At 40.2% G+C, this 13,461-nt stretch overlaps 1 protein-coding gene across 1 annotated transcript in view; it reads left to right on the plus strand.

Annotated features, from left to right (window-relative positions):
* Positions 1–1,398: 1,398 nt before the first annotated feature.
* LOC112230885 (microtubule-associated protein 1B) overlaps positions 1,399–13,461 on the plus strand; it is a 58,924-nt gene continuing 46,861 nt past the window's right edge. Inside the window, exons 1-2 of the mRNA XM_024397231.2 lie at positions 1,399–1,663; positions 7,881–7,982. Of these exons, the coding sequence (XP_024252999.1) occupies positions 1,480–1,663; positions 7,881–7,982 (286 nt within the window). The 5' untranslated portion in view covers positions 1,399–1,479. The remainder of the gene's footprint in view (positions 1,664–7,880; positions 7,983–13,461) is intronic.

Below are 13,461 nucleotides of genomic sequence, written 5' to 3' on the forward strand. Positions count from 1 at the left end.
ATAAATAACATTGTTTTCTAAACTAATCTAATATGTTGGATTTAATGCACCCGTTACTGTGATGGTTGTTCCAGTTTAGATGATTGAGGTAGTCTCAATATTTAATCTTCCTTACTCAGTCAGTCATTTTTTTATGCAGGTTGTGTGGTGATTAACAATTCTACTTGTTGGACATCCTAATTCTGGTTGTATTTCAATAGGACTTACACATTACTTTGCCAGCCAATATAATGTGGTTTGCTGACCTTAATGTGGCTTTTAAATCAGGAGATTCCCAACACCGCTGTGTTAGGTTTTAACCAGGTTGTCATAAATTGTCATAAATAATACAATTTTAAAAACTAATAAGGCTGGTGAAATTGTTCATTGAGGGTTCTAGGAAGAACCCTCCAAAGATAAAATGGTTCTCGGTACCGCACCTTCATAGGGGTTCTATGAAGAACCTTTAGATGATCAAATGTTTCTTGGTAGAACACTTCATAGAGGGTTTTAGGCAGAACCCTTCATAGTGGGTTCTAGGTAAAACCATATACAGGGGATTCTCTAAGAACCCCGCATAGAGGGGTCTAGATTGAACCCTCTGTAAAGGGTTTTACCCAGCACCAAAAAGGGTTCCCCTATGAGGACAAACCGAAGAACCCTGTATGGTTATACTTCGCACCTTTTTTTCCTAAGAGTGTAGCTGTCTGGCTTTCGTCTTTTGAACACTCCTTTCATGTCAAAAGCGTCTTCTTTTGTCAGACAGTCAAGATAGGCTTTGTTCTAATTAATATGCACACATCTGTTTATTGTGATGTATCTTACCATATCAACAACTGGGGATTCACAATGAGGGGAGCTGGAGAATGTAATTAAGGGAATACTAGGGAATGCCGTGATATTATCAAATCAAATCATCAAATGTTATTTGTCACATGCGCCAAATACAACAGGTAATTTGACTTAAGGCACTTGGGAATGAACGGCATATATGCAGTTGTATAAAAAAAATCTAATGCAATATATCGTTTTACAAATACAACTAAAAAGGTATTTGTTTGTGGATAGCGAATTGCATTTGTGGAAAGCGATTTACATTTGTGGATTGGTGATTTACATTTTGTGGATTGGGATTTACATTTGTGGATTGGTGATTTACATTTGTGGACTGGTGATTTACATTTGCGGAAAGTGATATACATTTGTGGATTGGTGATTTGCATTTATGGTAAGTGATTTACATTTGTGGAAAGTGATTTACATTTGTGAAAACATTTGGCATGATATTGATCCCATAGTTTGATTCGCTGTGGATGGGAGCAAGAGCGCACCAGAGCACCGATTTCTCGTGTCCCTCTCCTCCCCCAGTTGCAAATCATGACACAATGTCTAGGGGTATAAAAGCAGGACCACTCCTTTCACAGCGCACTGTAAGTGTGGTGACGATCACTCAACTCCGTAGCCGGACAGGGGTGTGTGCTGCCTGGTGTGAATGCGAGGATGGCGACGCTTGTGGAGTCCGCAGATATTGAGACTTTAAGCAGCTCGAGCAACGTTATGGCATCCCCGATGTCCGCGAGTCTCTCGCACCGTTTTGTTGACAACAAATTTTACCTGCTTGTGGTTATTGGGGAAATGGTCACGGAGGATCACTTGAAGTGTGCCATTGCCGATATAGAAAAAGGTAAGAAGACTGAGGGATGCGATATCCTATTACGATTTTGAGGATGTGGTGTAGGCTAGCCTATGATGGTAGCGGCAGCAACAACATGCTTTGTCATAGGCTACAACTATACTCTATCTTATTTGGAATATTGAGAGAAGAACTAGCCTAGGCCTACATCACGCGCCAAGTCTGGATCCATGCTTTTGTAACTTTGGCTACTTTACGCATAACACTATCTAATTTTGGATGTATCCACTTCCATAAGCATTATTGACAATGATGCTCTCGGGCAACCAGAAAAATCGTGAACATTATTGTGTTGTTGTTAAAGTGATGTGTTATTGCAGGCTGCGTGCACGGCCCATCCCAGTGTGGTATCTGCAAATCGGTGGTTAACGCAAATCAAACAGATGGCATCGGTCCACACCTCAACACCCTTTCCCCCTTCACCTTCCTCCATACACCATTTCTATAGGACAGAATATATTATGTTATGGAAAGGTATATCCTACCTTTCCATAACATAATATATTCTGCAGTGTTACTTTAAATCAGTCACACACGTGGAAAAACTGTCGGGATTCGGGAATGATTCAGCATTCTTATTGTGCGTCAATGAGACATGTTTTTGCTTTTCTTGGGGATGTCATGCGGATCAGGGCCAGGATATAGACCACCTGCGTCAATACATTTGTCATGTTTTTGGTTTAGTGCATCCGTTGTTTCGTTGTCGTAAATGTATTCATAGGCCTACACATCACATTTTTACCTCCGGGAATAACAAAGGAGGGTGTAGGCTAGGCTTCTTTTTGGCCGGTGGGCGCACTCCAATAGTTCCATATTTTGAACACGATGTTGCTTTATGTACATGCGTGATAACACTCCTATTGCTGCTGCATCTTAAATCATCCACCGTGCCCGCCCCAACAGGACCCATCCCATTCCTCATCCTTGCTTTCTCATTCCTGTATCATGGTCTCTCTCATCCGACACCGGCATGTAGGCGTGGCCCACTCCGCACTGCGGTCCCTACGGAAAGTCGTAGGGAGCATTATTCAAACATAAACATAAAGGCGTTTGGGAATGACGGTGCTTGTGTCGTCTGTCAGCATTGGTTGGGCCTTGGGTGGTCATACAGGTTGGCATGACAAGAAGAAACTGTGGCGGTAGAAAAAAATGTGTGGGCGGATTACAGCGCCATGTTTCGTAAACTTGTGGAACACTGAAAAACCTGCTGAGGCCTACTGCACAGGAGTGATCAATGACAATTAATGCTGTGGTTTTCTACTATATTCTATTGTTTACAGTATAAACACACTATTAACAGAATTGCATGGATTATAAAAACAACATATGATGGAATCCTACACGTTCATATTTTAGGCCATATTCACAAAAAAATGTGTTTATGCTTAAGTAGATGGGGTCTATATTTTGAAGAGTTATTTATTAATTATGATGGCAAATCTGTTCATCTGTTCCCTACGGGATTTTAAAGGGAAAACTAGACATTTGTTTTGAAACCTATTATAATATTTATGTATTTGTCATTATTATGCGTTTGGTTGCGTTCTTGGCTAGCTTGTTGCATGTGTTGTTTAATGTCTGGTTTGAATGGGTCATGTCAGATATCAATCAGGAATTGGACACAGCTGCATCATGCTGTGCACACAGTTCCAGTAATGCTTCGTCATCTTCTAGCAGGGCATTTTCTCTCCGGATGAATCAATCAGCACAGACCAGGCTTCACCCTTTGGTTTTCTACTGTTTGTGTCTTCATCACCTCCATGATGTTATCCCTGGACTTGACCGTGTACAGACTGCTTGTCAATACGTTGCACCTTATTTTGTCCTATAGGCCTACTGGTTGTTATCTGCACTTTGGGGTCAATGTTGTTACTGTCTTGTATTACAGTGGGGTAAAAAAAAGTATTTCGTCAGCCACCAATTGTGCAAGTTCTCCCACTTAAAAAGATGAGAGAGGCCTGTAATTTTCATCATAGGTACACTTCAACTATGACTGAGAAAATGAGGGAAAAAAATCCAGAAAATCACATTGTAGGATTTTTTATGAATTTATTTGCAAATTATAGTGGAAAATAAGTATTTGGTCAATAACAAAAGTTTATCTCAATACTTTGTTATACACCCTTTGTTGGCAATGACAGAGGTCAAACGTTTTCTGTAAGTCTTCACAAGGTTTTCACACACTGTTGCTGGTATTTTGGCTCATTCCTCCATGCAGATCTCCTCTAGAGCAGTGATGTTTTGGGGCTGTTGCTGAGCAACACGGACTTTCAACTCCCTCCAAAGATTTTCTATGGGGTTGAGATCTGGAGACTGGCTAGGCCACTCCAGGACCTTGAAATGCTTCTTACGAAGCCACTCCTTCGTTGCCCGGGTGGTGTGTTTGGGATCATTGTCATGCTGAAAGACCCAGCCACGTTTCATCTTCAATGCCCTTGCTGATGGAAGGAGGTTTTCACTCAAAATCTCACAATACATGGCTTCATTCATTCTTTCCTTTACACCGATCAGTCGTCCTGGTCCCTTTGCAGAAAAACAGCCCCAAAGCATGATGTTTCCATCCCCATGCTTCACAGTAGGTAGGGTGTTCTTTGGATGCAACTCAGCATTCTTTGTCCTCCAAACACGACGAGTTGAGTTTTTACCAAAAAGTTATATTTTGGTTTCATCTGACCATATGACATTCTCCCAATTGTCTTCTGGATCATCCAAATGCTCTCTAGCAAACTTCAGACGGGCCTGGACATGTACTGGCTTAACTGCAGTCCCTGGCGGGGGACACGTCTGGCACTGCAGGATTTTTGAGATTATTTTGACTTCCGGGGTGAGATCTTGCGTGGAGCTCCAGATCGAGGGAGATTATCAGTGGTCTTGTGTTACTGATGGTAGGTCTTTGTTACAATATTGTTTTGTGTCCCAGCTCTTTGGTCTTCTGTAACTGTTTGAGGGTCAGGTGTCTTTTTCACAAGTTCAAACAGGTCCAGGTAATGAGTGGAGTTATGACTAGGTCTTGAAATCTTCTTGTTTGTTGACCAAAAAAACAAATGATACTCCCACTAAGCTGATGGCGTATCACTGCAGAATGCTGTGGTAGCCATGCTGGTTAAGTGTGCCTTGAATTCTAAATAAATCACAGACAATGTCACCAGCAAAGCACCCACACCATCACACCTCCTCCTCCATGTTTCACGATGGGAACCACACATGCAGAGATCATCCATTCACCTACTCTGCGTCTCACAAAGACATGGCGGTTGGAACCAAGAATCTCAAATTTGGACTCATCAGACCAAGGATAGATTTACACTGGTCTAATGTCTATTGCTCGTGTTTCTTGGCCCAAGCAAGTGTCTTCTTCTCTTCTCATTGGTGTCCTTAAGTAGTGTTTTTTGTTGTTGCAGTAATTCAACTACGAAGGCCTGATTTACACAGTCTCCACTGAACAGTGGATGCTGAGATGTGTCTGTTAGTTGAACTGTATGAAGTATTTATTTCGGCTTCAATTTGAGGTGCAGTTAACTCTAATGAACTTATCCTCTGCAGAAGAAGTAACTCTGGGTCTTCCTTTCTTGTGACGGTCCTCATGAGAGCCAGTTTCATTATCGCGCTTGATGGTTTTTGCGACTGCACTTGAAGAAACTTTCAAAGTTCTTGAAATGTTCCGGATTGACTGACCTTCATGTCTTAAAGTAATGAGTGACTGTCGTTTCCCTTTGCTTATTTGACCTGTTCTTGCCATAATATGGATTTGGTCTTTTACCAAATAGGGCTATCTTCTGTATACCACCCCCACCTTGTAACAACACAACTGATTGGCTCAAATGCATTATTAAGAATGAAAGCAATTCCACATATTACCTTTTAACCAGGCACACCTGTTAATTGAAATGCATTCCAGGTGACTACCTCATGAAGCTGGTTGAGAAAATGCCAAGCGTGTGCAAAGCTGTCATTAAGGCAAAGGGTGGCTACTTTGAAGAATCTCAAATATAAAATAAATTTTGATTTGTTCAACACTTTTTTGGTTACTACATAATGTGTTATTTCATAGTTTTGCTGTCTTCACTATTATTCTACAATTTTCTTTATTTGTGCTATTTTCTACATTGTAGAATAATCTCTCCTTGGCACTGCTGCTTACATATATATATGTATATGTATATGTATATATATATATATATATATATATATATATATATATATATATATATATATATATATATATATATATATATATATATATATGTATATGTATATGTATATATTTATATATATATATATGTATATGTATGTAAGCAGCAGTGCCAAGGAGAGATGATAAACAACAACATAATCCTGGTTATCATGACTCAGCCTTGGTCAGCAGCACCACCCAAAGCACCTGGCAAACTGAAGTTAAAGCACTTATAGATATTTCCATTTATAGATTTCCACTCTCATGCCAAATGGTATATTTTAATTCCAGGACAGGCCCAATGAACTGAGTGAGACCAATGTTTAATAGATGCTGGCGACAACATTGAAACTTATAAATTGAACAAATCTGGACCTGCTGCCAACCCAGCTAACACATTTGGTTCCTTGGAAGTTGTGGGAATGTACATTTTTGGTTTCCTATTGGTTCTGGGAATGAAGCCATAAGTTTCCTGACCTGTAAAACTGAATGTTTTTTCAATGTTCTGAGAACAGAAGTGAATATTTAGCCTGTTCTGAGAATGTTAATTTTATGTTGTAAATAAACAAGGTATTTCTTTTTACATTTTTTAAATACATTTGCAAACATAAAAAAAAAAAAACTGTTTTTGCTTTGTTTTTGCTTTGTCATTATGGGGTATTGTGTGTAGATTGCTGTAAAAACACATCAATCTTAGAATAATGCTGCAACATAACAAAATGTGGAAAAAGTCATGGGTTCTGAATGCTTTCCGAAGGCACTGTATGTCCTGCCTCAAACATCATTATGCCTAAACCAATATACAGCTACACTGGCATCAAAAGACATTCAAATCCAAAATAATCACTGCTGCACACCAAAGCAAGGGAGATTCTGAGAACGTTTTACTTTCCTATGAGGTTTTATTTATCTTCTGAGAACACAAATTATAAGTTATTTGAAGGTAATTAAATAATGTTCTGAGAACATGTTTCAATGAGTCTTTCAATAACACTGCTAGCTTAGGTTAACTGTTTTGTACTCCAGGCACAGATAGGACACATGGAAATTCATATGCTTAGGCATTAATCATGCAAACATATTTATTTTTTATTGTGGCACAGCGTCAGTGAGATTCAAATCTATGATCTCCTGTTCTCTATCAATGGAATTAGTCCGCTGGATGGAGCTAGCATGACATGTTGTTTTAACACATACATAGCTGTTCATTTTAGTCTATTCAAACAGACCCTATTTCAAAGGAAACAAGTGCTCATTAAGATCAGGATGGGCCAATTAGTGGGCACAGCCAACACACCTCGGCACACTTAACAAGATAGAGGATAGAGAGAGTTTTGTTGATGCTGAGAACGGAATGTAAATGTTTTTAAATAACATTCTTAGAACATTACTAATGTTTTCTTGTGTTTTTTATGGAACGTTATCTTAATGTTCTGAGAACATGACTTTAAAAATAATAATGTGGAAACCTTCAGAAAGCGTTATGCTAAAGTACTGACATTCCCACAGAATAATATTGTTTCTTAACAATCTCTGAACATTCTGAAAGCATGACTTTAAATAGAACCATGAGGAAACCTGTAGAAAACATTATGCTGAAGGACTGAAATTCTCACAGAAGAATGATGTTTCTTAACATTCTCTAAACATTTTGAGAACATTACTTTAAATAAAACCATGAGGAAACGTGAAGGAAACGTTATGCTGAGGTACTGCCACAGGTATTCCCACTTAAGAAACATATGGTTCTCAGAACATTATGTGCTAGCTGGGTATCCTGCAGCATTCCCAGAACATTATGGGAAGGTATGCAAATTAAACACAGGACAACCACGCTCTCACCAAGCTCTAAGAAACATATGGTTCTCACAATGCTACCTGTTACCTGCTAGCTGGGATGGCCCTTGATGCAACATGCATGGGGAATATTCATAGTGTGCTAGCCTCTGCCTGGCTAGCCTAGTGATAGAAGAAGTGGGTTTTTGCACTGATGTCTTTCTGTTCCTCCATCTTTTTGTTTTGTTTTCCGTGCAGGGATTCGCTCATGGGACACCAACCTCATCGACTGTAACCTAGACCAAGAACTCAAGCTCTTTGTCTCCAGACATTCAGCCCGTTTCTCTGCAGACGTACGAGGTAAGGTCAAGCACAAAACAAACGTGAAGATGTGACAACGCACCATTGGCTACTTTACAGTCAATGTGTGTTTAATGTTGGATATTCACCCTATACTTCACTTCTTTACATTTTCAGAGGATGCCTCTCGCTCTCTCTCTCTCTCTCTTGCTCTTTCTCTCCTTCTAACTCTCTCTCCTTCGTCAGGTACTAGGTGCAGTAACCCCCAGCAGTATTTAGTGTGTGATCTCTGTGCTGTCTGTGATTGTATTATGTGTCTCTGGATCTGTAGTGTCAGCATTGAGCTTGGCTGTCTCCCTATAGAGTGGGCAATAAAGCAGTGGTCCTGATAGACTAATAGCTAGCAGGACATGTGGCATGATAGTGGACAGGGTGACCTTGACCGGGAACAGACGTGCAGCCGACCTTTTGGCTTCACAAGGGGTCCCATTTTATAGGCCTTATTCCATAGGGATAATCTACCTAATATCCATGTTATTACAATGGAATATACAGCTTTTATTACTATGGAATATTGTCTCTGTATTGTAAAGTATAACCCATACAGGTCATGATCAGCTAGGCTGCCCATTGGGCTGATGGCTCCAGCCAAAAGAGAATAGATGGCAGGTGTCGTGGTTTGTGTTAATTACAAGCACACACCTACCTGGTGTAAGTTTGAACTGTACCTAGACAGTATACATAGATTCATATTTTTACTATCCTTGGAAGAGAACATTTCCCACATCTCCACGAGTACAAAGGCTATTTTAAGCGTAGGGGTTAGGTTTAGGGTTACAATTATGGTTAGGGCAAGGGGTTAGGTTTAGGAGTTAGGGTTACAGGTTAAGGTTTAGGGTTTAGGGAAAATAGGGTTTTTGAATGGAAATCAATTTTAAGTCACCATGAGGATAGAAAAACAAGTGTGTTTGTTTGTGTGTGTGTGTTTGCCTTTATGATCTCACCTCTCTGACCTTGGGTTGTGTCATTGTCAACTGACAGCTGGTGAATCAGCAGCAGTTTGTATATTTACATACCTAGAGGTTTGCATATTCAATTTGTTTAGTTTATTCTTGCCAATGATTGTGTGATGTTGGGATATCCTTGGTGGATGCAGTAGAATAAATTGAGTCATGCTACATTAAAATATTATGAAATCCTAAAAATTATTTTTTTAAAGATGCTAAATATAGATGAAAACCAAAGCCATTTATTACCATAGTGGTCGAAACTGGATTCTAGCTGTGTGGATTCTTGCTGTGTGTCTAGTTAAAATACACTTCTAATGTCGACCGCTAAACAGTGACACAGCAGGGGTCAGTAGCCATTTTACTTTCACCTCACAGAGCATAAAAGCCTTTAAGTGAGGTGAACTGTCCTCCTCTTTATTCCTCCTGTTATCCCTCTCGCTCTCTTTCTCTCCTCCAGCCTCGCCCTCTCTTCCTCTCTGTGTGTGTGTTGTTGCCGAGCAACGCGGCCCGAGTGCAGATGCACAGGAGAACCGTGGGTAATTAGCTCGATGAACCCCCCAGTGGCCTGGGTCTGGGCCTCACAATGACTGATGGAGGGAGGGATAGAAGGAGGGAGTTGGGGGAATGAGAGACAGATGAACTCCTCAGTAGCCTGGGTCTCACAATAAAAGGAGGGAAGAGAGGGATGCACTGTAAAAAAAAAAGGTTAAAAAGAAGAAAAAATAAACATGTTGATTCAACGTACAATATGATTGTGGGTTTGCTCAATAAAATAGCATTGAAGTTGATTTAACATAGGATTGTCATTTTTTTATTTTTTTATTTTACTAGGCTGTAACACATTCTTATTTTCAATGACAGCCTAGGAACAGTGGGTTAACTGACTGTTCAGGGGCAGAACGACAGATTTGTACCTTGTCAGTTCGGATATATGAACTTGCAACCTTTCGGTGACTAGTCCAACACTCTAACCACTAGACTACCCTGCCACCCCGTAATGTAACCAGCTGCAATAGGATTGTGAGTTGGCTCAGCATTTGGGCATATAGCTGACCCAACATACATTATCAAGTTAAATTGTATGTTCACTCAACTTTGAATTTCAGGTTGAGTGAACAAACAATTCAACTTGAGAATGTATTCTACCTTATTTACAGTGCCTTGCGAAAGTATTCGGCCCCCTTGAACTTTGCGACCTTTTGCCACATTTCAGGCTTCAAACATAAAGATATAAATCTGTATTTTTTTGTGAAGAATCAACAACAAGTGGGACACAATCATGAAGTGGAACGACATTTATTGGATATTTCAAACTTTTTTAACAAATCAAAAACTGAAAAATTGGGCGTGCAAAATTATTCAGCCCCCTTAAGTTAATACTTTGTAGCGCCACCTTTTGCTGCGATTACAGCTGTAAGTCGCTTGGGGTATGTCTCTATCAGTTTTGCACATCGAGAGACTGACATTTTTTCCCATTCCTCCTTGCAAAACAGCTCGAGCTCAGTGAGGTTGGATGGAGAGCATTTGTGAACAGCAGTTTTCAGTTCTTTCCACAGATTCTCGATTGGATTCAGGTCTGGACTTTGACTTGGCCATTCTAACACCTGGATATGTTTATTTTTGAACCATTCCATTGTGGATTTTGCTTTATGTTTTGGATCATTGTCTTGTTGGAAGACAAATCTCCGTCCCAATCTCAGGTCATTTGCAGACTCCATCAGGTTTTCTTCCAGAATGGTCCTGTATTTGGCTCCATCCATCTTCCCATCAATTTTAACCATCTTCCCTGTCCCTGCTGAAGAAAAGCAGGCCCAAACCATGATGCTGCCACCACCATGTTTGACAGTGGGGATGGTGTGTTCAGGGTGATGAGCTGTGTTGCTTTTACGCCAAACATAACGTTTTGCATTGTTGCCAAAAAGTTCAATTTTGGTTTCATCTGACCAGAGCACCTTCTTCCACATGTTTGGTGTGTCTCCCAGGTGGCTTGTGGCAAACTTTAAACGACACTTTTTATGGATATCTTTAAGAAATGGCTTTCTTCTTGCCACTCTTCCATAAAGGCCAGATTTGTGCAATATACGACTGATTGTTGTCCTATGGACAGAGTCTCCCACCTCAGCTGTAGATCTCTGCAGTTCATCCAGAGTGATCATGGGCCTCTTGGCTGCATCTCTGATCAGTCTTCTCCTTGTATGAGCTGAAAGTTTAGAGGGACGGCCAGGTCTTGGTAGATTTGCAGTGGTCTGATACTCCTTCCATTTCAATATTATCGCTTGCACAGTGCTCCTTGGGATGTTTAAAGCTTGGGAAATCTTTTTGTATCCAAATCCGGCTTTAAACTTCTTCACAACAGTATCTCGGACCTGCCTGGTGTGTTCCTTGTTCTTCATGATGCTCTCTGCGCTTTTAACGGACCTCTGAGACTATCACAGTGCAGGTGCATTTATACGGAGACTTGATTACACACAGGTGGATTGTATTTATCATCATTAGTCATTTAGGTCAACATTGGATCATTCAGAGATCCTCACTGAACTTCTGGAGAGAGTTTGCTGCACTGAAAGTAAAGGGGCAGAATAATTTTGCACGCCCAATTTTCAGTTTTTGATTTGTTAAAAAAGTTTGAAATATCCAATAAATGTCGTTCCACTTCATGATTGTGTCCCACTTGTTGTTGATTCTTCACGAAAAAATACAGTTTTATATCTTTATGTTTGAAACCTGAAATATGGCAAAAGGTCGCAAAGTTCAAGGGGGCCGAATACTTTCGCAAGGCACTGTACATATTTCCCAGAGTGCCTTTCCAGTGAATTGTAGTTACCGCCCATGCCTGTATTTGTTAGCGACAGAGACAGCATTGTTGTATTCGATGCATTGTAGTACTTTAGCCATCACCAAGCGAGTGCCTAAGTCAAGCCTGGGCAAAGGTTGGCCTGATGGCTATATGTGGACTGCAACTTGATTCAATATGGCCTATGGAATCATGCTCAGATCACAAAAATAATTTGCTTTACTAAAGTGTTGAGAAAAAAAATGTGTTATTCAAATTAAAAGCCCATTGAATACTTGCCTTTGTGTAATGATTTAACTCCCATGGCTTGTGGGACATTTATTTTTAAGGAACATATAAACAACTGCACGAGGACAGATAGTGACTCACAGGTTAACACACATCACAGTTACAAATAGTAGCTAGCTATAAATTGCGCAAAAATTTGTTTTTCAAGATTTCAAAGAAAAGGAAAGTAGACAATGAATGTAAGGGTGTTCCAGCAAAAGTGGACATAGAAATATGTCCTTATTGAGGTATCAGGGAAAGCTGTGTGCTAAGGGTACAAAGAGAGCATTGCTGTCTTGAAAGACTACAATTTGTCCCGACACTTCCAGATGAGGCATGCAGAGAAATATAGGAATATGTCTTCTGAGCAGATGGCAAGTGCATCAAGTGCAGAGTTGCTTTCTCATTTGCAAAAGCAGTAAGGACTTTTCACAAAACTGCATTCATTAAACAACGGAATTGCGAGAGCTAGCTACAGTTGAAGTTGGAAGTTTAGGTAGGAGTCATTAAAACTCGTTTTTCAACTACTCCACAAATTTCTTGTTAACAAACTATAGTTTTGGCAAGTAGGTTAGGACATCTACTTTGTGCATGACACAAGTAATTTTTCCAACAATTGTTTACGGACAGATTATTTCACTTATAATTCACTGTATCACAATTCCAGTGGGTCAGAAGTTTACATACACTAAGTTGACTGTGCCTTTAAACAGCTTGGAAAATTCCAGAAAATTATGTCATGGCTTTAGATGCTTCTGATAGGCTAATTGACATCATTTGAGTCAATTGGAGAAGTACCTGTGGATGTATTTTAAGGCCTACCTTCAAACTCAGTGCCTCTTTGCTTGACATCATGGGAAAATCAAAAGAAATCAGCTAAGACCACAGAAAAAAAACTGTAGACCCCCACAAGTCTGGTTCATCCTTGGGATCAATTTCCAAACGCCTGAAGGTACCACGTTCATCTGTACAAACAATAGTACGCAAGTATAAACACCATGGGACCACGCAGCCGTCATACCGCTCCGGAAGGAGACGCATTCTGTCTCCTAGAGATTAACGTACTTTGGTGTGAAAAGTGCAAATCAATCCCAGAACAAAAGAAACGGACCTTGTGAAGATCCTGGAGGAAACATGTACAAAAGTATCTATATTCACAGTATAATGAGTCCTATATTGACTTAACCTGAAAGGCCGCTCAGGAAGGAAGAAGCCACTCCAAACACCGCCATAAAAAAGCAAGACTACGGTTTGCAACTACAAATGGGGACAAAGATCGTACTTTTTGGAGAAATATCCTCTGGTCTGATGAAACAAAAATAAAACTGTTTGGCCATAATGGCTATTGTTATGTTTGGAGGAAAAAGGGGGAGGCTTGCAAGCCGAAGAACACCATCCAAACCATGATGCACGGGGGTGGCAGCATCATGTTGTGGGGGTACTTTGCTGCAGGAGGGGCTGGTGCACT

The sequence above is a fragment of the Oncorhynchus tshawytscha genome, linkage group LG33, assembly GCF_018296145.1.
Source record: "Oncorhynchus tshawytscha isolate Ot180627B linkage group LG33, Otsh_v2.0, whole genome shotgun sequence".
In the NCBI taxonomy this organism is placed as follows: domain Eukaryota; kingdom Metazoa; phylum Chordata; class Actinopteri; order Salmoniformes; family Salmonidae; genus Oncorhynchus; species Oncorhynchus tshawytscha.